A 25,883-nucleotide genomic window follows, 5' to 3' on the forward strand; every position below is an offset into this window, starting at 1 on the left:
CGACTCTCACGCTCTCGTTTGGGGTTTTTCCAAAGCTGCACTTCACTTCAGAGTCTATATGGTGAAATCCATTTACCATACGGAAGAATGATGCTCATGTAAAAACTCTTAAAGAGAGATTTTCTCAGGAGAAAAAGGTTTAGAAAAAAATCGCACAGCTCAAAGTTAAAGACCTTTACCTCTGGGAAAAGTCTTCCTGATATACTCTATTCAAATCTGAGGTGTATCAATGACACTGTATGTCTGGGAGCGTAGATTCTGGTAGGTATGGTCTACTGGTAAATATCTTTTTCTGCCTATACTCAACTAGAAAATATTAAAGACATCCACAAGTGACTGAGAGTCATGCTTTCAGCCAGAAGATGACACTTTCAAAGACAATAAGGAATTTTGCTACGAGGGATAAGACAGATTCCCCCTCCGTTGACGCACACCATGCAAATCTGAAACAGGACAGTCCTGTTAGGCGTTTACGAAGAAATTAAAAGGAATGAATCTGCACCAACGGGTGGCGACAGCGGCTCGACACGTGCCAAACATTCAGAGCTCCTCCACACCGGCAGAGACTCACTGTGAAAAATGACTGCACTTCACTTCTCAGACATTTTATTTACACGTCAGCTTTTTTTTTTTTTAATTATTTCATTTTATTTCACAAAAGGGAAAAAAGCTCATTATGCACGACCACTAGATTTAAAAAGGTACGATCCAAATGAAGCACAACCAGTTGGTTTGCTGAAACTTGTGTCACATCTTATAATTTGCATTTGTGACATATGGAAAAAAAAAACTTGTTTGGGCTGTATTTCTTGATACTAAACTGACAAAACAATTTCTAGGAATTTCAACGTCGAGGAAACACAGGTATTTCCACAACGCTGCAACTGACCTGTTTATATCAAATATGGGACTAATGTCAAGATACACGGTCTCTGGCGCTTCTCTTCAAGATGATTCAGTCAAAACTTGTTCAGCTGTGTCGAAAAAGCTCAAACTCTGCTTGATCCATCTGCACAAAGTTTAAGAATTAACAGTGACTTTTTTTTTAATGCATTCCTCGTACAGCGATCAGCAGTGACGCTAACCTTGTCATTTCACTGTCAGGGGAAAAAACCCGATTTCCTCCAGCAGTGGAGCATTTCATGGGGTTTACATAGGGCAGGAACGGGGTTTTCTGACTTGTTTTATATGATAAAATGTGTCTGAGAAAAACAGTCTGTTATTATCTTCTGTATGAAGGGGGCGTCTGATATTCCTCTAAAGATGCTTCACTTCACAGGAGTGAGTCTCAGTAATGATCAAATCCTCTTAAATCTAAATGGTTCAACTTCGTCCCACAGTCCTATTCCCTCTTCTTCTTTTTCTTTTTGGGTTTCTTCTGAACCGACTCGTCCGTGTCCTCCGTCGCCACACTGTCCACCCCCTCCCCTCCCTCCTCCCTGTGTTTCTTCTTCTTCTTCTTCTTTTTCTGTGTAACCTCTGACTCTGCGCTCTGATTTTCAGTTTGATCCAGTCCATTCTGCAGCTCGTCATCTAGATTTAGCTTTTTAAGCTTTTTCTTCCTGGTCGAGGACGGATCCTCGCAGTTCTCAGTGACGGCGTGGTCATCTTTCGCCGTTTTCCTCTTTTTCTTCGAAGGCTCGTGATTCTCTTCGCCGTCTATTGCTATGACAGGATTGCTCATCTCCTCTTCCACCTCTTCAGAGGATTTCTTGTTTTTCTTTTTCTTCTTCTTCTTCTTTTTGGGCTCTTCCGTATCATCACGGGCGGGACTGGTTTCTTCAGAGGCTGCTGCGCTCCGGGCCCCTCGGCCGTTCTTCAGCCGGGCCATTCGCTGCGCAAAATACTCCTGCATGGTCAGAGTGCTCGTCACCGTGTTGGTGATGGACTCCGGATCCAGTTCAGAGGGAGCGGCGGCGGCGGCGGCGTTTTCCTCCGTCTCGCCTTGAGAAGAGTCCCCGCTGTTGCTCTCCTAGACAAGAAAGATCAGGAGACAAGTGTAAGTGGTCGTCAATCACCATGCAGACACTAATCCGGTGGATTTCAGTGATTGAAAAGCTGGGGCCCAAAACGGGATCTTGCTGAGACGATGGGTGTTAACGACTTCAAACGGGCCACTCTCAAAACAGATCCCACTTCCACACAGCTGCACATGGTGCAGGATCTGAATATTCACAACACAGTAATATATCGACACAGTGCTGTCGAACACATTTTAGTTCAGGAGCCACAAACAGCCCAATTTCATCTCCAGTGGACGGGATTTGTAAAATAGTGCCATAAACAAAAGGAAATTTAAACTTGAAAGTCTTTTTGATGCAGATTGTCTGATGAAAACATCTATTTTCACAAAGTCAAACAGTTCCTGCAATGACTCAATTAAATGTATTTCATTTAATGAAACCTTCTGGTGCAAAATATGGTAAAAGATCAAAAACCAACTTATATAGCTGTCGCATTATTTATGTTTTTACAAACTCACCCTGACAGCATGGCTTTGAGGCCACTGCCTGCTTTCTATCTTTCATGGTATCTCCGGTCAGGTGTCAGGTGTGTCTGAAATTTGTTATAAAATAAATGTTTTTTTTTGGTACCATTTCCTTGGTGGTTTGGCGGGCCGGATTGCAGCCTCCTGTGGGCCGGTTATAGCCATGGGCCTTATGATCAATTCCACCAGGCTGAAAACGGGTAATTTTGCGCATCAAGCATTAAAGTGTGCAGGAAGAATTTGAAATATTTTATTATTTATTGTTAATCCCGACTGATGCAGGCATCAATATTTGATTTTGATTTAGAATAAATTGCACACTGTGCTTTGGGAGCATTTATGTACTTAATTTTCTGTTTTCAGAGTTAAACATACTTTAATACAGTGTGAACATGTCACTTTGTTAAAGTGATACTTATGTGCAGAGGTTTTTCTAAAAAAGCGAGATTGATAGATTGATATGGTTTGCCATCTGGTTTTAATTTCAGGTGAACATTTGTCTTTTTCCTGAACATGTTTACTTTAGTAGCTAATGTTTAAAGTTTCTTCCAAAAACTAAAAGAACCAATTCATAAAAACCCTTGAAGGAAACACAACCGTAACTTGCTGTGTATGAAAAATAAAAATAAGGCTGCCCAATCTGCGGCTCTCAAATAGTAGGCGACTGAAGGGTACATACTTTTGTTTATTAAACTAGTATCTCTGTGAAGCTACAATGTAATTGTTTCATAAAACAAACAGGAAGTGATGTGTATTTATGCTAAAAATGCAACGTATGAAACAAAAGAAAATTATTCCATATTTTTGGTTTGTAAAGTAAAACTTGAAAAGAGGGTTGATGTTTTGTTGTATTTGAATGTTCTCCTGTAGACAAGAGGTTCTCCCCATCATTATTTGAATTTTAAGCTACTTTTGTGACATTTAATATTGAAAACGGAACATTTTCAGTATCTTTGACTTCACTTTTAGGGTAAATCAAGTATCCGGTGGCTCTAATGGGTGTCCTTTGTCCTGAAAGTCAAAATACATTTAACGCACTTAATTCTACATTTGGTCTCCTGATAGTGAAAGTAACACTTTAGTAATGAGCCACGGAAATCTATTTTGTTTGTTGAGGACAGAAAATCCCAGCTCAGTCAGCTGTGGTTTGAGTTGGGTTTAAAGCTTGTGATCTGATGCAAACCGATTCCAGTGTAACAGTGAACGCGCCGCCGCCGGGGCTCCTCAGCTTCAAACATGTGGGTCACATGATGAACTGGTGACCAAAGGACAGCGGCCAACACACACCGTCACTGAGACTCCAGCACGATTTCATCCAGTTTTTCCTCTCTTTTTAAACCTTCTGTATATCTTCTGGAGATTTCAGGAGAGCACAGTCGCTTTGGTCCAACACCAAATCTTAACATTTCTTTTTGTGGTATGAGCAGCAAAGATAGAGTAACTTTTTTCAAGGGTGTAACGCTGGTGCTCATTCCCACACATGGATCATATTTTAAAGGAAATAATCAGGATTTCCTGCCATGAAAAATGATTACAAAGAATTAATCTACCAAAAACAGTGTTCTTTGTGTGTGTAGTTCAGTCCACAGCAGGAACTACTGCGCGTCTTTGACAGATGTTTCACCGACGGGATCGAGTCTGTTTTATAATTTCAGTATCTCAAATAAAAAAAATTTAAATCTGACAGGTCGATCTCCAGGTCGTAAAACTCACTTCTCCAACCTTTCGGCTTCATAATAAGCAGGGCCAACTTTACAACATGATTCCTGATTTTAACTGGGCAGCATGAACAATTTGTCACCTCACCCCCGCGACCCATTTGTCTTCATTTTCCTAATGGCCTACTCAATGCATAATGATTTGTCCCGAAGAATACAGAAGCTCCTCTGGAGAGTCACACTAAACAATACTGCCGCTCTGTGTATTACCTCAGAGGTGGTGAAGTAGACTGCATTTTTCAAACACTACAGATTAGAGATAAAGTGAAAACCCGGGACGGTGTCGAGGTTTGGCCTTCTACGTTTTCACATGCAGATCAGAGAGCCGCTCCAAAAGCGGGAAGTGATGAGGATAAAAGCAAAAATATCGATTTTGTTATACATTTAATTTATTTGAATTAACTTTTTACATCACTATGTATTCTTTAAAGGAAAAAAATCACTATTCAGGTGAAGCTGGAGTGTTAGATAACAAGATTGCTTGCTCGAAAAATAAGACATTCAGACGGACTCAAAGCACAGGATTGAATGCTAAATGACAAAGCAGGTGTTTTGAATGGACACAAAGTTTTCTGCCGCCTCAGACCTTGGCTAGAAAGAGTCGCAACTTCTAACAAGGGGGATCAGGCCCTTCAGGTGAGGTGCCATTAAACACAACTTTCCAACTTCCAAGAGAAAAAAAAATCTATACTCGCCGTTACTGCACAATGGCATCCCGGCTGCTCGGGAGAGTGGAGCTGGGGCTTAGAGCTGACAGCGCCAAACAACATGTAACTGGGATTTGGGAAGATGGCTGGGGGCCACTTTAGAACTGCCTGTGAAATTACTCTCAGGAGAGGGAGCGGGTGAATGAGCGAGCGAGCGAGGGAAGGGAGAGCGGCGAGTGACTGAGGGAGGGACGTCGCCTTCATCATCGGGGAGAGGCGGCCTGGGCTTGGTATATGGTTCGTCCTCACTGCCTGGGGATCTCCATTAGACTCTGATCCGACAGCGGGAGAAGTGCTGCGCTGAGCACCGGCTGGACACACACATACAGTACGGCCACAAAGCTGCAGATCCAGTCAGCAGTACTGGCAGCCCTGGAGATTTGTCTTGGCGCCGAGTGTTGAGGGCAACATGTTACTTAGAGACGACTTGGCAGAAATGTTTCAGATCTTCTCTTATTTCCAGGTGTGTCTTCTGTCCTCTGGCTCATTGTCATCAGTTACCATTTCTGTACATTGTCAAGTTTTGTGAAAGCGTTTAATAACATCGAGGGATGTAACGATTCACTAAGATCATGACTTGATGTGGTTCTCGGTACTCTGGCCACGATACACTGCTGTTGTTTTTTTAAATAAAGAATTTCTGGAATAATTGAGACTGAAATCTTATTTCTGTTAAAGCCAATTCTGTATTTTCTCATCTTTTTATTCCTGAAGGAGGTTCAGTAAATGACTGTAAGCTGTGAACTCAGGCACATTTGTTTTTCTTTGGAAAATAACTTAATATTCATTTTGTTTTCAAAAAATTAAATGAATTTCAAAAGAAATTACAAAAAAAACAAAAAAAAAATCTATGAAGAAAACACCTGATTTAAAATCGGCTGGGCCACAGCCAGGACTTTGGCATCATGTGCACCGATTATCCTGCTGTTCTGCTGTAGGACGTCGAACACGTGTCAACGTGGGACTTTATCAAAGAAGTGACATGCTCAAATCTAGACCGTGCACTCTGCTGTTTGCTTTGCTATGCATTTTATTATTGCACTTCATTTTAAATCGTCATGTTTGAATCGATTTTTTACCATCTCACATCAGATTTCCAACTCAACTAACAGCATTCCAAAGACAGAAAGAAAAAAAAACATACATTTTACAATTTATTCCTACTTAAATCCTTCTAACATTCTATAAACCACATAGTTTGAAAGAAATACTTTGCATCAGCCATCAACACTGCAAAACAATTTGAGATGCTTTTTTTTGAGCACATGCCTGTTTTGTCTTGTTCTCAAAAAAAAAAAAAAAAAAAAAAAAAAAAGGCCTCAAAATATCCACGTTAAGATGAGACCTCCTGTAAAAGCTTTACAGTGAAAAGCTACAGAAACCTCAAATGTTTCCCACAACAACAACAAAATAACTTCTAAATAAAACACTGACGTCAGGAGGCAACAAGGAAAAACACACAGACACACAATCTACAGACGTTACTGAGGCCTGCCAGCAGTGATTTTCCAGCAGGTTTGTCGGACATCAACATTTTTGGCAAACTATTCCCTTTTTGTTGGTAAGTTTGGCAAAGAATTGATTACCGAGTGCACACCTCTTCATGCTAAGCATACAGGATTTTTTTTTTTCTTGCAATTTTCTTCTGAATGAACTTGCCCTTTTAATACTGCTTAAATATGCTGACACAACTTTCCAGTTACAGGGGGAAAAAAAAAAAAAAAAAAAAGTTACTCCATAAATTATAAAAAAGTAAGTTGCTGGAAACTGGGAAAGAAAAACAGCTAAAACAAGCCAGAGTTAAGGAGTGGAGTGTTGAGAACACACCTATATAAAGCCACGTCTACTCCTCCTCCTCCTCCTCCTCCTCCTCTCCTCCCAGACGCAGAACCCCAGGAAAAGGATGCGCTCAATGCACTGTGTGCAGTTCTGAGATAAGGCTCCTTCAGCAGAGGAGCGGCCTGGCTGGCTATCGGGCCCTTCCTGCTCCGCTCGCTCCCCTGGCGGGGGCTGGGGCTGGGCAGGGAACACAAGGGGGTTCCGCAGAGGGTCCCAGAGAAAAGGAGAGGGTGGGAAGGCATTCAACAGGGCGCCTCCTTCAAGACACTCCAGTTCTATCTCTCCCCGCTAATGTAGCCAGTGGAAAAGCAAAGGTAAGGCATGTGCCGGGGTGCCAAGACGCCGAGGCCAACATATTCAGCGGGAGAGCCAATCAAGCCAGCAGAGGCACGGTGGAAAAGGTTCACTGGAGTGCATGAGAAACTTTCTCCCTCCAGCACAATCCTGCAGAAAGACACAGCAAATTCCACAACTTTGTTCATTCCATTTCATACAGAATCGCTCCAAGTTGTGACTTTCGCCATTAATGTTTGACTCACTTGTATAAAAGGTACCAAATGTTGCAACCAGTGACAGCTTTAGCGTTCAACGTGACTTCAGGAGATTGCTCCTGAAGTGACAACTCGGAGTCGGCGGGGTCATACAGACATGGAAATGACTTCACTCCGTGCCGTCAGTGTTTCCACTAAATACATTAATCCTGAAACTGAATAGTTTTAACAGCCCTGCTTCATCCCAACATGATTCCATAAAACTCGGCAGCATTAGGTCCTATCAACACAGGATTAATGCCTCAATGTACTGTAAAAAGTTACGTTTACAAAGTATTTCAACTCGAGTAAAGCATGTTTCAGTCACATATAGCTTAAACTCTCACCAGCATCCTAAATAGCTAAACTTCTCTATCTTTTGTAGATATTTACAAATAACTGACACAAACCTAGATTAAATTACAAAATGAGAACAGGTCTTTGTAATTTTTTTTCTTTTTTGGTAGTAAAACAGGTAAAGCTGTATCAAGATAAACAAGTTTGGAAGGTGCGCCTTCTGGTTGGTATTAATTAGGATTTGACAATGCTGCAGATGCCCATTTATTTTCTTAAAAACTGCCTGTTTGCATTACTGGCCGATGTTTTTTTCCCCCCCTCAATAGCCAATATTGGTCGGGTCTGTAATTGCATGAGTGCAGCCTCATTGTCCTGCCACAATAATAAATTTGGTGATACCCGAGGTCTATGGATCAGTCCCTGATTAGCCAGCTGTCTCTCCCTGATGAGCACGAGAGTCCAGCGGCCCATCCTTCATGAGGCTGACGTGGGCGGACAGAAAAACAGGTGGATGACTTATTCGCCGGTAAATAACCCAACGCATCAGTATTCCGAAAGCAACGCCGCCAAGTCTAAAAGCGAATATTCGATATTAATCTCACTCTGGTGCATAAACATGGCTCACACAAAGTTAAAACATTAGATGCCACACAAAGTATAAAGACCCAACAAAGCAACACTTTTGCTTGTATCGTGTGTGCAAATACGACCAAAACACACACAACAACAAAAAAAAAAAAAAACTGCGGCTTGAAAAATTGCACTTTGTGCCCGCTGCAGGAGCGTTTATCATAAGTAACAAATGAAGACAACATTATGCATGCAGCATGACTGCCCCATACTTGTTTAACACTGCAAACGCTTGCTGACAATGCCCCCCCCTCGCCAACGTCGGGGACCCCCGCCCCCCCCCCCCTCCCCCACCCCGGGGAAAGGAGATGCTGTGATTACTTTCCCCAGCTGTGATTTATTAGATTAAACAGTCAGTGATTAAACGGTAGTCTGAGGTTGTAAACAGCCGAGAGGGCTGGAAATCTTTGGGCGGTTAGCTTTACCAGGCGGTAATTACCCCGGTCCCATGTACGCTAGCTTAGGGCCTGTAACCAGGAGACAGACACCCCCCTTTTTTCTTTTCTGTCCCGCGCTAATCTGTATGTGTCAGTGAGCTGGCACCGCCAGAGGGAGCGGCCCCAACAACTGCCAGGGAGGTAAGTGGCAAATGTGTGGTGTGTGTGTGTTTGTGTGTGTGTGCGCAGGCGACAAGGAGGGGGTCTGGTCGGTTGGCGGGTCTTGATATTTTCGGCGGTCCGAGTAAAAAGGGCCTGTCAACAAACCTGCTCAAAGAAAGGGAGCGCTTTTTACAAGGAGCAATTAGATGTTATCTGAGAGTGCAGCGGAGCTCCGCGGCCTCACAATGAGCGTGAGCGCTCCGGCCCGCTCAGACTGCGGCGACGCACGTTCACACCGACACCCCCTGTCAACGGATCACCGCCGCCAGTTGATGGAGGAGTTCAGAAACTGTGGACTGCGGCTTGCTGGATTTCTATTTATACTGTCGATCAGAAGTTTGTGGAAATCAAAACACAAAGGAAAAACAATGAAGCCTGAAAGCTACTTAGCTACAATATTCCAACAAACATTTCTCATGTTACATCTTAGAATTTTGTGAAAATAATTCATCACTAACTGACTTTACATTTACAAAGCCTCTGTGTCAACCTGCAGTAAACTTTCTATTAAAAAAAAGACTTTTTTTTCCCTTGTGCGCCGTCAGCAAAGCCTCACAGTTCGACTCCGCCCATCAGCATCTTAGCGACACGTCTGCCAAATGCCGGAGCCCCCCGACCCGCGGCGCCCCTGCCCCGTGTCGGGGGAGACCCCGCTGCCGTGCGATCCTTCATGTGGACGCTTGCGTGGGCAGCGGACGCTCGCAACAGGTGCCACCCGACGAGGCCCGGTCCTCGGCCCTTTGTGCCGGAGCAGGCGTGGGAGTGAGAGAGGCCGCGGGGGTCAGGCTGACCCGGGAACGGGCCGCTCCATACCTACCGTCTGACTGCAGGCTCGCACGTCAAAACAAGGCATGTACCAAATTATCCCGGGTCTTTTATCTTACCCGACATCTTTGGGGAGGACACAACTAATGATGTTCAAACCATTCTGACGCTTGGGGAAGCTGAACAGTCATAAAGCTGATAAACATTAAAGCAGGAACTTTGTTATTTCTAAATTGTGCCAATTAGGAAAGTGCATTAATTTATGGCCCAATGCTGGAATAAATTCACAGTAATTATGCCGAGTACTTTAAATTATCTGGAGGAATGTAATTAAAACAGCCATGTAATATCTAATCTTCAAACTTTGGTTGCCATCATATTTTTTTTTTTTTTTAAGTCACATAATCTGCAGTGGTTTATGAATAAATGTATTCAACTTAAATTTACCTTTATGAAAACATATTTCCTTAAAAAAATGAAGCGGTATAAGAAAATATGAGCTGAAAAAAAAATAAAACTATGGCTTGTTTCCACCTTTCAACTGAGCTGGCGGCTTTAAAAAATGACTAACTTTTGTTGATGTATGAATCGGCGGGGAGTCTATTTATCAGCAGGCCCTCTGCAGTCGCCCGCTTGGGTCCCTCAAGTCACAAGTCGCGTCGCTCCCCTTTGACTGATTAATTAGCCAATCAGAGGACATTTTTCACTGGGCGGCAGAATGGTTTATTTCAGCTAATGCCGGGCTTTCCAGTTGAGGCCCGCTGGAGCCTCGTCGGCTCTTTCGGCCTGTCTGAGCGGCTGGGCAGAGGGGCAAGGGAGATAAATCAAGCCGGGCTGGCCCTCTATGTGGCTCCCCTAACTAAACCCCCTGAGGAGGGCACGGAGAGCAGGGGTGGTGGGGAAGGGGGGAGGGAGGGGAGCGGGACGCGGGACGGCCAGGGGCACTGCTCGCCCGCCGATAAGCACGGGGAGCGCAGGGCTGCCAAAGTGCCTTCATTTAGAAGTGGTCGGGGCTTTTTGATATCTCGGCAGAGAGGGCCTGTCGTTTGTCATGCGGTGAGTAATTGTGTTGAGGGGCACAGGAGGAGGCGGGAGATGGAGGGGCGACTCGGAGGCGTGGGACGGGTGATGAATAACAGAGAGCGCAGCGGATGGACAGGTGCTGCACTGCAAACCTCCCTGGTCAGGTAGTGTAAATAATGGCTTTTAGCTTACATTTTCAGGTGGCTACATAAAAACAAAACACTGTGTGTGATGGTAGATCCTGTCAAAAAAAAAAAAAAAATTGCTTTACTTGAGCAAACGAAATACAATTTGTTGGTACATTCAAGTACAACGATATGATTGGTATTTAGACCTCTAGTAATTGCTCTTTATATTTTATAATTGTAGGTTTATCACATCACACAGGGATTAAAATTACTTAAGTTCTTCTGCGGTTGAATATCTAAACGCTTAATTTCATTAACCAAGAAAAATTACAGGGGAAAAAAAAAAACCTTAGGATTAATTTGAAAGCTATTACGTGAAGCACAGCTCTGTCACAGATATAAAAAGGTCAGACTTTAAAAAACATCACTCACAAGAAATGACCTGATGGATGATAGCTGGCTGCTAAAGTGCAAAAACAATTCTTAAGGTCATTTCACATATTTCGATGCGTACGTCTCAACTCATCCAGCCTGGCCTTTGATGAACGGAGGTATGTGGGATAGTCGTGCGTTTGGGTGTGCGTGCGTGTGTGTGTGTGTGTGTGTGTGTGTGTGTGTGTGTGTGTGTGTGTGTGTGTGTGTGTGTGTGTGTGTGTGTGTGTGTGTGTGTTTCAGGGAGCGTTGTGAGCAGCGATAAGAGGCCAGCAGGAAGCACATCACTGCAGAGGAAGGAAAACACCAGCAGTGGGGGACTGGTGGAAGGGAGGCAGGAGGGACAGCCGTGGGTGGCTGGGTGAAATGCTGGAAGATTCATGAGGGGGAAAAGGAGAGCTTGTCGGGACAAGCCAGTCCTGATTTGGTCCGGTCTCCTGGCCTCACCTTGTCAAGATGCAGATATGTGATAATACGACTGGTGGCAGCTTAAAAAAAAAAAAAAAACAAAATAAAATCCTGCAACAAATCAACCACAACACCGACACTTGCAGGGTGTATAAAGTCCCGACGTAACAACAACACAACTCTTTGGGGCCATGAGATTACTGCATGTTTGTATCAGGCACGGTGTATTCTGGGATACAACGGCGATGGAGGATAACTGAAGCCACAGAGCCGAGGGTCGCTGGCAGTGTCGCGGACACAGCCACAGGACACTCGCAGGAGATCCGGCAAAATGCCTGGAGCTTGATTGGTCCATCACCCTCTTTGCCTCCTCCCAGCTACCTCAGATGTTGTTGGGCTTCAACACGAGGCCTCGTGGGAAGCCATTGTAATTGTGTTCAGTGTTTTCGATATGGTCAATGGGGTCCCTCCTGGCTGAAAAATAACAACCCATAACCAAACGATTAGGGAGGAAATCATGGTGTGTATTGCCCGCATTTCCAATGTTAATCAGCTGGGGAGCTGCTGCCATTGTCATGTTATGGCTCGGCACCTGCATGGGAATAGAGAAGGGCTTTTTTTTTTGTACAATTTATGGATTTTTAAGATGCCAATTTCTTCAAGCCAAATGCTTGAGATAAACACAAGGAGCCAACCAGAGGCTTTTCTGTGTCGCAGAGTCCAAAAGCTAGATATGTGATTGTCTGGTTGGCTCTGTGCTGGGGCAATCCAACTTGGGACGACGAAAACTGTTTCACTGACTCCCACATAATAATAATGAAATCGAATAAAGTTTTGTGTAGTGTTGCTTCTCATGTGCCGATAATTATTCCCACAATTTATGTACATAAATAAACTAAAGCCAAGACATTTTGAGAATAATAATGTTGCTGCAGCATCTTAACATATAAAATAATGGAAATTTATTCATGAAGCCCAAAGGTGGGTTTGCAATGGACTTTAAAAAACTAATTTACTTAACCGTCTTTCAGCCGAAGCAGAAAGTGGTTTTATACAGTGAGTTGCTGTAGATGTTTCAATAATTTTGGTTGTCATTAGTATCAGATGGACTTTGATAAACCAGGTTTAGTAAATTCAGAAAGACTGAAGGATGCTCGTTTTAGTTAGAAAAAATAGATTTCCTTGAGCCCAAATAAAAGCGAGTTAACTAAAACAAACTATGTGATTGGTCTGGAAATGCACTTCAGATCCACCTGAGCCTCTGAGCCATGCTTCAAAGTTTGAGAGCGTCCATAAGGCCATGCAGCAGAGGGGTGTTTGAAGAGACCAACCACAGACGCCGTGAGCAAAAGGAAGTTTTCTGCAAGCGTCATCACTTCGGATTTCTGCCCACCTCACCTCTATTTTGATTTTCTTTTAGTGATGCCTGCTGGCACACCTAACTAACTAACAAAACACCTCGAGACAGAGGCAGGAGAAAAAAGGGAGAGTTGAGGGAATCAAGGGTTAAGAGTGCAAATCCCTTAACTGGATTTTGGTGCTCTTGCCACCATCAGTGGCCTGTTGGCGGTGTGAAAGCGTCATGCTGTGACATTGCTAATCTGGAGCCACAGGCTGCAGTGAGGCTGCGCGGGCCCTGCAGAGGCGCAGGTATCATGCGACACCGGAGCGGCCGGCGGAAAGCGTCGGCACCGATGGTCACTCCTAATTACCAGGACAGCGGCAGATCAGCTCGAGCCACCTGGCCAGTGGAATGTTGACTCTTGTCTGAGTGCACACTTGACTTTGGGTTCAAGAAGATCAGAGGCCTGCATGCTTCGTTTAAAAGGCAAATTGCTCTTTCAGTGTTCACTGCGGTAAAAACAATCTCAAATCTCACCTCCTTCTGACAAGATCAAAGACATATTGTGTCAACAGTGTTTTTCAAACCAATATTCGACTGAAATCAGATTACTCTGAGAAATATTTTGATGGCAGCTGAAAAAAAAAAAACCCAAATTTCATAGCCTACATTTAAATCTTGAGTAGATTCTGTCAGTAGCTATGGGTCACCACACATCTTACCTGTTCCTGTTCTTTGGGAGGTTTGGCTCTCTTCCCAAAGATACAGTTGAGGTCTGTTTCACTGCGGGAGGACAGGTCCTTTCCTAAAAGGAAGCAAATTGGAACAATTGTAGCCAAACAGATTGTAAGAGTTGCCTCTGCCTCATATATATATTTATATGTGAGCGTGTGAGTGTGTGTGTGTGTGTGTGTGTGTGTGTGTGTGTGTTGAGGTAAGTGGGAGAGCAGACTAGTCTGAAGGCTTTGAATGGTCCACTTCTTGCTGCCGCGAGGATAAAACGGCAAAGAAAAATAAACCAACTGCAAGGTCTGTCACGCCACGCCTCCGGATTCCCATTTTCTGTCCAGGCCTCAAAGACTCCTGAAGCACACAGTCGTCTGTCTCAAGTCTGAGCGGCCCGGACCCTGTTCGTACAGCTGCATCCTCTTCCTTCAGCGGGGCTCTGATAACATTTGGTTATTTATTGCTTTTAAACCTCTATCTTTCCGACTCTTGGCTTTGAAAGTCACTGCACATGTAGGTCCAAGAATCAAAACTAAGAAAATATGCTGAAAACTGTAATGACAGGGGGGGTGGGGGGTGGGGCTCTGGGGTGTTTGTCATCTTGAGAACGGAGGTCAGATGTGAAATTATGCCCAATCTGACCTTTCTACTGTTTGGATGAGGAAGTACCTGTCAGAATTTCAGACTTTCAGGTGAAAGTGCAAATAACAACGCTCTGATAAAAAAGCAGCTTATCACCTTTCCCATACAAAAAGGATTAAACACGGGCACTGCCCGTGCGAAGGAGAAGCTGGCGTGTGTGTGCTCTCCAAGGTCACGGCTGGCAATGGCAACGACGATCGACACAAATAAGTCGTCCGACCAGACTGACACATCACTGAACTGACAAATAAAAATCCAGTATTAGTTCCATCAACAGCATGAAAAACGAAACAAGTGGGTGTGATGTCTCTAAGGAACGAGACTGACATGCAGGGATTTACAAGCTGTCCCTGTCAAAACATGACGCTTACTGGCTGACACCTACAAAACCGCTCCGCTAAAAGCCTGAAACTGGAGTAAGAGCATCGCGGACGGAGGCTTGCAGTTAAATTCTGCATCAGCCACCCCTGCTGCCCTGACAGGTGATAGATGGAGGCTGCAATTAAAACTGGGTTACTGTTTTATGCTGTGGGCTCTGGACCTCAGCAGTGGAGATTTTGGTGCCTTTCCCCACAAACAAAGGCCATCAATCGTCAGTGCTGGCAAAGAGGGAGCCGGTGTGAACAGGATATCAATAAAAAAAGCAGGAGAGAGTAAGGAGGAGGCACTGGGAGAGGTTTGGACGGTTCTCCAATGCTACTGTGGACATTATATTTTTCGCAGAAATGCCCTGATACATATCTGTCTTGGAAAATGCAGGCGGAAAGTCCCATGAGGCTTTTTTTTAATCAATATATATATATATATATATATATATATATATATATATATATATGTATATATATATATATATATATAAATTAAACCAAATCCAAACCATGACACATTAACCTTCACCTGTTCATAGACCACGGCGACGTATAGGAGAACTATGCGAGTATTACTTGACCTTATCAACCTCTCATGTAACAAGCTTAGCGAGACTAAATCTATTACCAAGCCTTAACTTGGCAACGACCTCACAAGAGGGGGGGGGGTCAACATCTGAGCGGTCGGCAGAGACGCGCAAACAGGAGTGGCAGGTTATTTGTTGCTCGGAAACTTCATGGTTGCTCATTAAAATTTGACAACTAAAACACAATGAAACTGTGTTGAAACAAATGAGTCTGACGACGTGAATTCATGTTGCTGTTTTGAATCGTTGTTAGAGGACAACAAGCATTTGAATGTCTTAAAAAAGACTCTTAAAAATGTTGTTGTTTGCATAAGTCACACATGATGAAGTTTCCACTCAAGTTGCACGCTGCCAACTGAAAAACAAGAAGTGTGTGCGTGCCTCCGTTTTGTCGCATGACAACCGCCGCGGCCTCTTTGAATTCAGACAGGTTAAAGTGGTTTCATATTACCAAAGACGGTTAAATTGACAGAGCTACTGAGCCTTAAAGTGGCTGAAGATTGAATTCCAGTTAAAACGTTTCCACCTGCAACTTACGCCGACATGTTTCCAAGTTTTTTTAAAAGGGCCACGAAAAAACATCACACTTAATAGAGAACTGCTAACAGCAGGAAGACCAGGTGAGACTTTGCTTTAGCTTCTACTGACATATATAAAGAGCTGCGAGGGGTAATGGAGGAGATCTCCTCAAATGGATTTAAACCTACAAGGCCTACAGGGTCAGACTTCATTAGTTGGCAGAAGGTCGGAGTACGAGTGCATCGTAATGCAGAGACAGAAAAATAAAAAAGTAAAACAAATTGTAAGAATATTAAAAACAAGGTGTTTTATGAGTTTCTCTCCATTGGGAGATGAGTGGTGGCAACGGGGGATACAATCAGCAACAACAAAAACGTTCTGTGAAACCAGGAAACTGATGAAAACAGGTCAAAACTTACAAACATTTCAATTCAAACTTCAGTTTGCTGGTCTCTTCGTTACGTAAGGCTGCTGATGGAACTGACACTTACTGATGGGAAAATGAAAATAGAGAACACAGACTCATGTGAGAGTATTCAGAGTGCTCTGATTCAGAAACAAACCCCAACAAAATCCACTCGGAAAAACATGGCATCATTCAGATGCAAAGAAATCAAACCATGTTTAATGGATTCGCGTTTTAGAGACACATCTACTCACTGCTGCTTTGACATACAACTCTGTCTTCAAGCCAATTTTCTATTTGAGCAAATCTGTCCTGTTAGTTGCAGGATAATTAATTAACACATGGTAACTGAAAGGCATTAGCCAAGCATGTAAAGTAATGAAGAACAGCAAGGGGGGAAAAAAAAGCTCACGATTTTTGTCTCAAGTGCTACAAGCGTGGTCTCATCACCTTGTCAGGAAAAAGGTCTTTTTCTGGCTCTGACCAAATTAAGACCACAAAAACAGGGTGAGAGGATCTGGGGGAGAGACTGTGGCAATGTTTTATCTGGCAAGGTCATCTGATAGGTCGCGGGAGGTGTTGTTTTTGGGGGGCCGGTAAATGGAGAAGCCAGATGCCCCAAACAGGAAGCAGGAAGTTGCTATTGAATGACGTAAAATATGAAAGCCTCTTCCAGGTGAGATGAAAGTTGAAGGATTTTATTTTGCCAAGTACGCTGACCTGAAGAGGTTAATAAGGGCCCAATGAAAACCAGTAATTGAGTCATTATTTTAACATATCATATTTGGAATCTGCACAGAACATGTCCAACGAAGAGACATACCACTGAAGATTTTTTATGAAACTATGCTGCCTGTTCCAAGTGAAGCCGCTCAGCCATAAAATGTGGGCTGGTGGTTACTCATTCTGTTCTCCAGTGGTCCTGAACACCAAATTCCTCCTTTCTGTGTATCAGCGTACCGGCCTTGACCAGCAAATCTTGGCTTCCTGACGTGTAAAAGAGTAATGAAAGAAGAGGGAAGGGCTATAAATAACCTCCCTAGCATCTGACAGGCCAACTGACCCAGGACAGACTGACAGAGCTCTGATCAGCGTCTGTGGTCTGAGACCAGCACACAGGGCTCAAAGAAGGGTCAAGGAGACCGTCTATGTCGACCGGTGTAGGTATACACAGCAGTGGCTGCAGGAAGGCCAGTGCTGACCTCAAACTATCCCCACCGCTTCTTCAATGTATCTCAGATGCATACCAAAATTTTCCTGAGTGATGGCAAGAGCATTCAGCTGTGTCGGCTGCACAGTTTCTACATGTTTATATGAGAATTTCTGAGAGGAAGTTTTCACAACTCGCTGAGTTGAGTCTTCTGGCTGCTATAAATATCTGAAAAGATGAAAACAAAGACCCACCTTTAGTGAACTTCATGTAATGGACCCTCTTTCTGGAAGTCTTGGATTTCTCTTCCAAGCTGAAGCCTCTCGGCTCCTCTGGGGGAGTTCCTGCAGATAACACGTTACAAAATAGTGAATATCAATGGGGAAAAATCGTCTACAACTAAGCAGCTACAAATTAAAGAGGATCTGAGTTATTGCACTCACACTTAACAACCACAAACATAACATCATTTTATCAGAGTCCTAATGGCAATGTTAATGCTGTGAAGGTGACTGCTTTCAGGCTTCACAAGACAATATGTTGCACTGCAGCACCCTCTACTGCCCAAGTATCCAAGAAATCCAACTTGATGTGCTTGTTTGTCAATGAGTAGCTTGATGCCCAGTATACATTTTTAGGAAGTACAATGTGCATACATGCATATCACACAAAATTTCCCACCTGGCAGCCAAGAACAAGACCTTGAGGTGACAAGCTCATAAAAAGTGGGCAATGAAGATTGGAAAAAAAAAAAAAATCAGCATTAATCAACCCTGCCTTCTAAAGCTGAGATGGGTACTGACACATTTAGGGTCTTTGGTGACATTTTCATAATTTGCATTGCTTATTTGAGGAATGCTGGTGATGAGGACTTTGGTGTGTCTATGCGTTCTAATTTCTACTTTTACCAGAAGAAGGTATTGCAAAAGTTCAGTTATCTCAAACTAGTTTCAAATCAGTGAGCTTAATAGAATTCTGCCCTAAGCATATCACCATTCATCAGAACAAAATCAGTAAAAACATCTTTGAAAAGCGGTGAACACAATCAGGAGATATCAACTGTGAACGTGTAGCTCATGAGAGCTCATGAGTCTACAATTGTGTTATGCTAATATTTGGGGATTCTTTCCAACTCTGTTAAATGTATGGCGGTAGAACATGGTCCAACCTGACATACGACATACCATTGCTGTTTTGACCATGGCAGTTGTTCAGCTGAGCAAGAAGCTCATTAAAATCATCCTGGTGAGCGATCCATTTATCCTGGGGAAAGAAAATAAACATATCAGCACAAGCTGACTGAGAAACACTTCAGGCAATCATGTATCTTGAGGAATGTCAAAGGAGACGCTCAAGAATAATGCAATATTGTAGAATTAAAAAGTAAATCTAAACCAGATGGTTTGATTTTACTAATCAAATCATCTGGTTATGTGTTAAGTGAACACAGGTAAATATTCCAGTTTGAAAATCAATGTCGTATGCACCATTGATTATCACTTGGCCATCTTTACACAACTGTGATTTATATACGACATGTCAACATCATGGACAAGAAATAGTAAAATACAAAAATATATCAGTTGACATCTATTGTAATAATAGATTACATAGATGCGTCATTTCAGCCCCATGCAGAACTTAAGACAGATTCAGATATAAAGGTATTTTTGCTCACTTCATGACTGGCATTTGCTCCAAGCCCATAGCTGTCATTTTTTACTTTAACTTTGATATGGTCGGTGGATCCTTGCTCCGTCCTGCCCAGTCCCTGCAGAACAGGCACAAACATGCCATTGACGTCCACAAACTCTTCAAGTCAGTAAAACCCAAACAGTGGTTAGTCAGTCACCTTGCCCTTAGACCACCCCATTCGCTCCAACATCTTTTGGCCAAATTTGGAGTCATCGTTGCTCCAGGCGCTGTTCCTGGGATCGACAGACCACTTCTGCTTCCTCCGCGCTACAAAGGAAGTACAAATACCATTACGTAACTGGAATACATGTAGCAGAAACATTACGTAAGACACACCAGTGCGAGCACGGAGACGGAAGCAATAAACGTGATGACAACATGACACTCATAGGTCTCGTAAGAGGCGATCAACGTTAAAATGAGTTTTGTCAAAGTTGCAGCTTCCGAGTTAATTCATAGAAATACAGCGCACATACTTTAAATTGACGTACATCCGCTGTGAACAATCTCTTAAATCGCAAATGATTTACACAACAGTCAGAAAGAAACACGTGCAGGTATGCTGCTAACGTTAATGCTAATGTTAGCCACCGGTTCACACAAACAGGGAGTTTGGGAAATACCAGAACATTTCAGACTGACAAGGATAACTGAAGCGTTCACAGGGAATTCTCCCGTATAAAACATAAAGAATAACACGTTGTTACTAACACAGGAAAACAACACTGACAATAAAACTTAGAAGAAAAGTACACACGCTCAGCAAGCATGGACATCCTGGGGTCCTTCGGAGTCCAAGGGAGGTTCACACAAAATGCCTGAACAAAATGTTATGCCAACAACTGCACATCGTAAAACATGGCAACAGGTGGCGCCCAAACACTGTGTTTATACATTTCTAAACTGTAAAGAATCACACAACTAGACTACAACAGAATAGGAATACTTAATAATAACATTACGTGGCATATTCTCCCTAGAGAGATGTATAAAAATTCATATATGGGAGCAGTTTGATTTTTGTTCAGAATTGTGTGTTCAATTCTATTGAGGAACGCTGTAAAGAAATTTTCCTCTGGGATCAATAAAGTACTTTCATTTTATTTTCATGTCTACACAATATTCATGCTAAATTCTGTCGTTGAATGACGTCGCTCTGACTGCATTGTCTCTCCTATATTTTAAGATGCATTATGGTTTTTAAAGCAGCGATTCTGACAGTTGTTCAATATCATTCTCACCTTCTTTACATTCATACACAACACTTCAATGGTAGACAAACTTCACTGGATTTCTATATATCTGTTGCGATTCCACAGCCAGGAAACCTATTTAATGAAGCCACGATTGAGGTTTTAGACAAAATATGACGTCATCATCTGACAACTCCTGCAATCTCCCTGGTGGTCTAGTGGTTAGGATTCGGCGCTCTCACCGCCGCGGCCCGGGTTCGATTCCCGGTCAGGGAACACGCTTTTGTTTGAATCTTAACTTTACGAAGCTGCAGATTACCGGTAACGTTTTCTACATTTTATATTACAAGTGTTCATTGTATGAAATTTCTGATTTTTTTTAAATTATTTTTTGGGGGACTACATATCTGGTCAATGCTTTCTAGTTTTGTATTTTTTTTTTTTTTTTTACTTTTGAGTAAACACAAGCAACACAGACAGCAACATTTCAATTATACTGTGTCTAATATGTGCATTACAAATGGGCAATAAAGCTCATTTGGACTTGATTTAACGGGACTTCCCTCTGGATTTAAAAAAGTATTTCTATTCTACTGTAAAATGTCAAAATTGTCTGAAAAATGCTGGAAAAAAAGGATGAAACCGCTAAAATCAGCCACAAAACAGCCCAAAATGTAATGTAATGTTTACCATCCTAAGTCATACTTGAAGCTTTCTAAATACAACACAAAATATAATTTCTGTACATGTTTTAAAACTACTGTACAAGCTGTGTTGGCCTAACTTTAGCTCTGGATGGACCAGAGCACTGGTCACCACAGCAAATCACACATTTTCTAAAACTGGCTAATCTAGCTTATCTAGATGAGCCATAATGCTATCATACCTCTTTCACGGGCTGAGATACATCCCCTGACACATAGGTGTCTTTTGTGCACCTGTGTCCAAGTGGTCCATGATTATAGATCCCAAAGCAAGGTATTCTGTTTGGATGAATATCTTTTTTCTTTTTTCTTTAAATCCCTATACACGCTACCGCACTGATCGCGGCCATCTTACTACTGGATATACTTTGTCTGCTGTTTCCTGTGTCTTTTTACCAAAATAAAACCGTACAAAAAATAGTCTCTTTTGTAAATTGTTTGTAAACGGTTACCTGATTCTGTGATCGACTGTATTTATTTGTTCTAACTTGCAAAGAAGAGTTGAAAGAACATTTTTCAGTTGTAAAAAGTCTTTTTCCCTACTCTGTAAAAAAAAAAAAAAGTTATTTTGATCATAAAGGTTGTAGATCCTGCTTTATATAAATGTTATGCATATACAACCAACCATATTCACTTTTTAACCACCCACTCATCCACTGGTCATGCTTTAACTAAAACAACAGGTCATGTCAAGCATGCAAAGCACATTTACAATTCATCCAACCCACACATAGGTCTGTTTATTTATGCATGTGATTCACCAACTGCTAGAAAAGTAAGTTGTATACCAGCTCAATGTGAATGCCACAAGAGAATATGAACATATTTAAAAAGTACAGAAAAACAACAGACCACAATCATCATTATATGTCCTCGCGCTTAACACAGTCTGACACAATAATGCACATAACTTCTACATCTTTCACTGCTCTATACATTCTGAAACAAATACATACAAGCAGCTTAAACCACCACAAAGCAAACAGCTGTTCTGAACTGAATTCCACATAAACATTCCACTTATGTAACTTGTACCCAACAGGAAGGAGAGCGTTCTCACCTAAATAAACAACCAGCAGACAGGACCACCAGATAAGGCACGGCAGATGTATCAGTGGTCAACGGTGACCGTGTCAGTGGATGGATGGTCGTCTCATTTACAGGTGCTGCTGCTGGACACAGACAGGAGTGTATGCACCATCGCACATGTATCAGTCTATTATGTTTTATATATATATTTTAAGTATTTTTATAATTATTCTTTTCCTAACTGTGACAAACATGTTGTCCCTTAAAGCAGGAATGAGAAAATATAATAGAAATTAAATGTTCCATTGCTTCAAATGGCTCTGCTCGTCTGTCTTGTCCTGTCTTCAGTCAATCTTTTTTTTTTCCCCCCTCTGCTGCTGGAAGAAATTAAAACCATCCGCTGTGTTAAACAGCTTCTCCTTACGCCTGAAGGGTGAATATGAGTTATTTTTAGAACGCCACTAAACTAAAAAGCCACAGTTGTGTCTGTAAGAGGACTCATTTTGTTCTGCATCTGTAATTAGCAGAGTGAGTGTCCTTGACTCACATACGGCTCTCCAAAGGCTTTCTGATGAAATTCTTTCAGAGAGAAAACATTTCATTCCATTACAAGACAAGACTGAACAGTGTTCTGTGCCTAAGGTGCAAACTAAATGAATCAAATAAATCAATCATTGATTCAAAAGATTTCTTTGATGTTTTTTTTTTAATTTAATTATTAATAATTTGCGCATACCGGTACTTCAAAAAAGTCCTTCTACATGGTGATGTGGCAGTTCCAATTCTCATTTCAACCATGAGAATGCAGTCTGTCTAGCTTGAATAGATGGATGAAGTATGAATACATTTGTATTTATTCAAAGAAAGACATAAATAAGACAGAGGCATTTTTTTTGTAACAGTGTTTCAGTTAAATCAACAATTTAGCTCTAAAAAGATATTCCATCTTCCTTAACTTAATTTTTTTTTCTTGGTTTGTTTGAGACATTCACCATTCCAACAGAAAAAAAAACGTATTTTATGAAATAATAATCAAGTAATTTGCTTTCTGAAACATGCAGGTGAAACATGCATTAAATACTGACAAGCTTCAGCGTGCTGGAGTCTTGTCCGAGTGACACAGCTTCAAAGTGGATTTCAGAGGGGATTAAAGAGAAGGAGATTCACTTCAGCTGCTGTTCCAGAGTCTGAAATCTCTCTGGGTTATTAATGGTTAAAGCTCCACTGTGCACGGCTCTAATCTGATCCCAAAACTGCAGCTCAAGTTACCACCTAAAGCTTGAGATTAAAATAAAGTTGTGTAACTGAGCTCGAGACGGGGACAGTTAGCATTGTTTTCTTGACACTCTAGGCTGTCCCAAGCTTCATCACTTCTTCTGCCAAACCCGTTTCATCTCAGTTAAATTTTGATGTTCATTTTCTGATAGTGGAAGCTTGGTGACAATACGAGCAACACACGTGTTTTGGGTGGACGGCTCATGTGTCTGTGTCCTGCTTTCTGGAGGTCACATGAGGCCATGAACTCAGAGTGGATTTTTTTTTAATCTTATAAAATCAGTTCCACACTTTAAGAGTTCTGAAATGACAACAAAATACAAATTTCATATTTCAGTTAACCCTCTGAGTGTGACTTGAACGTGTACCAAATACACAACGCATTGTAATGTTAGATAAAACACCCGTTTCTTATTGTTCCATGGTCATACAACTTGTGGAACATGTACGGTAATTTTCATGCATGCATTTCTTTTTTTCTTCTTCTTCTGTGGTTTATCATATATGCATGTAGGCATGTGGGTGTGGAGTATAGCCAGCAGGCACACTGCAACAGAACACAATGTGCTCGTACAGGAAGGAACTTCACATCACATCTCAAGCAATTTGCACGTGTAGTGCTGGAATTCTCACAGATATTCCTTTACACGTAATCCGTTTTGCTTAATTAATTCACACAGAGCCCTCTGCTCTGTGTTTGCATGTTTTCCCTGTGCATGTGATGGTTTTCTCATTCTTCTGACTGTAATTTGCCCTAGCACAACAGTTAGAGAGATAAAGATAAGAACTCTTTTTTAAACTACAAGATTATGATTTATAAAATGGTGCATAAACTAAAGTTAAGCTGATATAAAGCAATTGCTTGATTGTGAATCAGTCGGTATATAGGTTAACATGGAACGAAAAACATGCATTTTTACATACATGCTGGTCAGGCCGCTGCAGTTTAGTTTTTTCGGAGGGAGGGTGTGTGAGAGGTGGTTGTTTGGTAGGATGGTGGTGCGGTCTTGGCCTCCATTCCCATGGCAACAGGTCTCCATGTGCAATAACAGCTGTGTCACAGAGTGTTATGGCGTCTCTGGCTCCGCGCCAAGCGCCTCCCTTCCTCCCGCTCAGTCTCCTTTATGTCTCGGCCCTTTAGTTCCAGCCCTGGTCCGACATAATCTGCTGCACACTGTGTGAATCTTATTACACGATGACGGACAAAACACTGGGGCCCCGGCGACCGAGCGAAGCCGTCTGATTGGCTGCGGGGAGGAGGTCCTGCGAGTGTGAGAGCACACCCAGGGAGACCTCTTACATAACAGGAAAGGTTTTCCTTACAAGAAAGAGGACACGAAGTAAAGAGTGAAAGTCTCATTTAGTGTGGCTTAGTTTCCTCTGCCAGCCTCCACTCCCTCCTTTTGGAGAGCTCAGTCTGTGACACACTAACGTTCAGCCTCTTTCTCATTCAGGCAGCATGCAAACCATAGTTTGAATTGTGAGAATGTGGGAGTGTTTTCTTGCCTGTGACCATAGATCCCGCAGCCAATAGAGTCAATGCTGCACATGTGCAGAGCGTGCTTACACATGTGCTCATATGTTCTGTGAATCTTGAAAACGGCGTGTGTTTCAGTCCACTCCTACTCTTACATCAGCTGCTGAATGTGTCTTAAAAGACCTGTTCTCAAAGGTAGAAATGCTTTTTATTTAGCGCTTTAATAAATCCTGAGTAAATATTGATTTTTATTTACGGTTCCACCTTTTGGCCAGGCTCGAGAATGTCAATAATCTTGCAGTTTTCCCTACACATCCTAAGACGTGGATGTTGTGTTTTAAACAGACATTTAGTTCTATGATTCTTTTTCCGTATTTAACTTTCGAAATGAACTGTGAAATCTTTGGAAAACACTCTTTTGTTCCGTCTGTACACATTGGACTTGGGTGTGAAAACCCTGAACGGTTACAAGAACATGTGAAAATGTACCTTTTCAAGGTTTGTTGACATTTATGTGCATTTATGCGATCATCATTCCACCCAGAGAGCGCCTGTGCTGCCAGCTTTACAGTTTTGCTGAAGGACGCTCAGAGAAAACAGCTACTGATTAGCTGTGAGGAGTTGAAACGAAATCCTGCGCACTCATCTACTCCACCATCGCAAGGTGAATTCAACTGTTTTGCACACTCAGCCTGCCTCTCTCCTTGCTGTGTGTGTTTCACCTAGAGGTCACCCAACGGCCAAAGCCACTGACACAATGAAACTGGAGGCGGGCTATCAAGTGTGAAGCCGATAACAATGCTGCACCGAGGGTGGCGGTTCACGATCTCAGATGCTTTTATTGACGTGCTCAGTAACACTCTTTATTTCGCCCTTTTTTTCTCACTGCTGCAGTGTGGAGTCCAGTTTTCAGTGGAAACCTGAGAATGCTGAGCATGGATCCTGCAGAAATTAAAGTAGAACTCTCTTCCAACAGCTTTTGTTTTTTTCCAAGAATAACACAAATATTCACACTTTTTGACATGTTTGGCAAAGAAAGCTGTCTTCCACCTTAAGGCGGCAAAACTTGTTTCTCGCTGACTGTGGTGTGTTCTGGTTAGTATCAAATTTGAAACTGCCAGAGGTGAACAGCTCCTGTCATGCAGCGACACATACGGGCACAAATAAGACCGGGAACGAACAGGGATGTGGAAAAAGAAGTTTATT

General features: G+C 42.4%; 1 protein-coding gene and 1 non-coding gene across 3 annotated transcripts; one reads left to right on the forward strand and one right to left on the reverse strand.

The window, feature by feature from the left end:
• Positions 1–462: 462 nt before the first annotated feature.
• LOC115402213 (PIN2/TERF1-interacting telomerase inhibitor 1-like) lies at positions 463–24,247 on the reverse strand. 2 transcript variants are annotated; one of them, XM_030110720.1, is made up of 7 exons: positions 19,757–19,786; positions 19,157–19,266; positions 18,983–19,075; positions 18,489–18,567; positions 17,559–17,648; positions 13,629–13,711; positions 463–1,972 (listed from the first exon to the last, which is right to left on the reverse strand). In XM_030110720.1, the coding sequence occupies exons 1-7, from the start codon at positions 19,773–19,775 to the stop codon at positions 1,343–1,345; spliced, it is 1,104 nt and encodes a 367-aa protein (XP_029966580.1). In that variant the 5' UTR covers positions 19,776–19,786; the 3' UTR covers positions 463–1,342. The 2 variants fall into 2 exon arrangements, with proteins under 2 accessions (XP_029966580.1, XP_029966581.1); XM_030110721.1 differs by lacking the exon at positions 19,757–19,786 and adding an exon at positions 24,125–24,247 and having other exon boundaries at positions 464–1,972.
• Positions 20,397–20,468, forward strand: trnae-cuc (transfer RNA glutamic acid (anticodon CUC)). Its single transcript has one exon. It is a non-coding gene; the product is annotated as a tRNA-Glu (tRNA).
• Positions 24,248–25,883: the final 1,636 nt, after the last annotated feature.

The sequence above is a fragment of the Salarias fasciatus genome, chromosome 15 (assembly GCF_902148845.1).
Source record: "Salarias fasciatus chromosome 15, fSalaFa1.1, whole genome shotgun sequence".
NCBI lineage: Eukaryota > Metazoa > Chordata > Actinopteri > Blenniiformes > Blenniidae > Salarias > Salarias fasciatus.

Bases quoted from the DNA above. Each gene is read 5' to 3' on its own strand.
- LOC115402213 (XM_030110720.1), bottom strand. The intron at 19,076-19,156 runs GTGACTGACTAA...CCTGTTCTGCAG, and splicing joins TGGGGTGGTCTAAGGGCAAG to GGACTGGGCAGGACGGAGCA. The intron at 17,649-18,488 runs GTATGTCGTATG...TGTTATCTGCAG, and splicing joins CCATGGTCAAAACAGCAATG to GAACTCCCCCAGAGGAGCCG.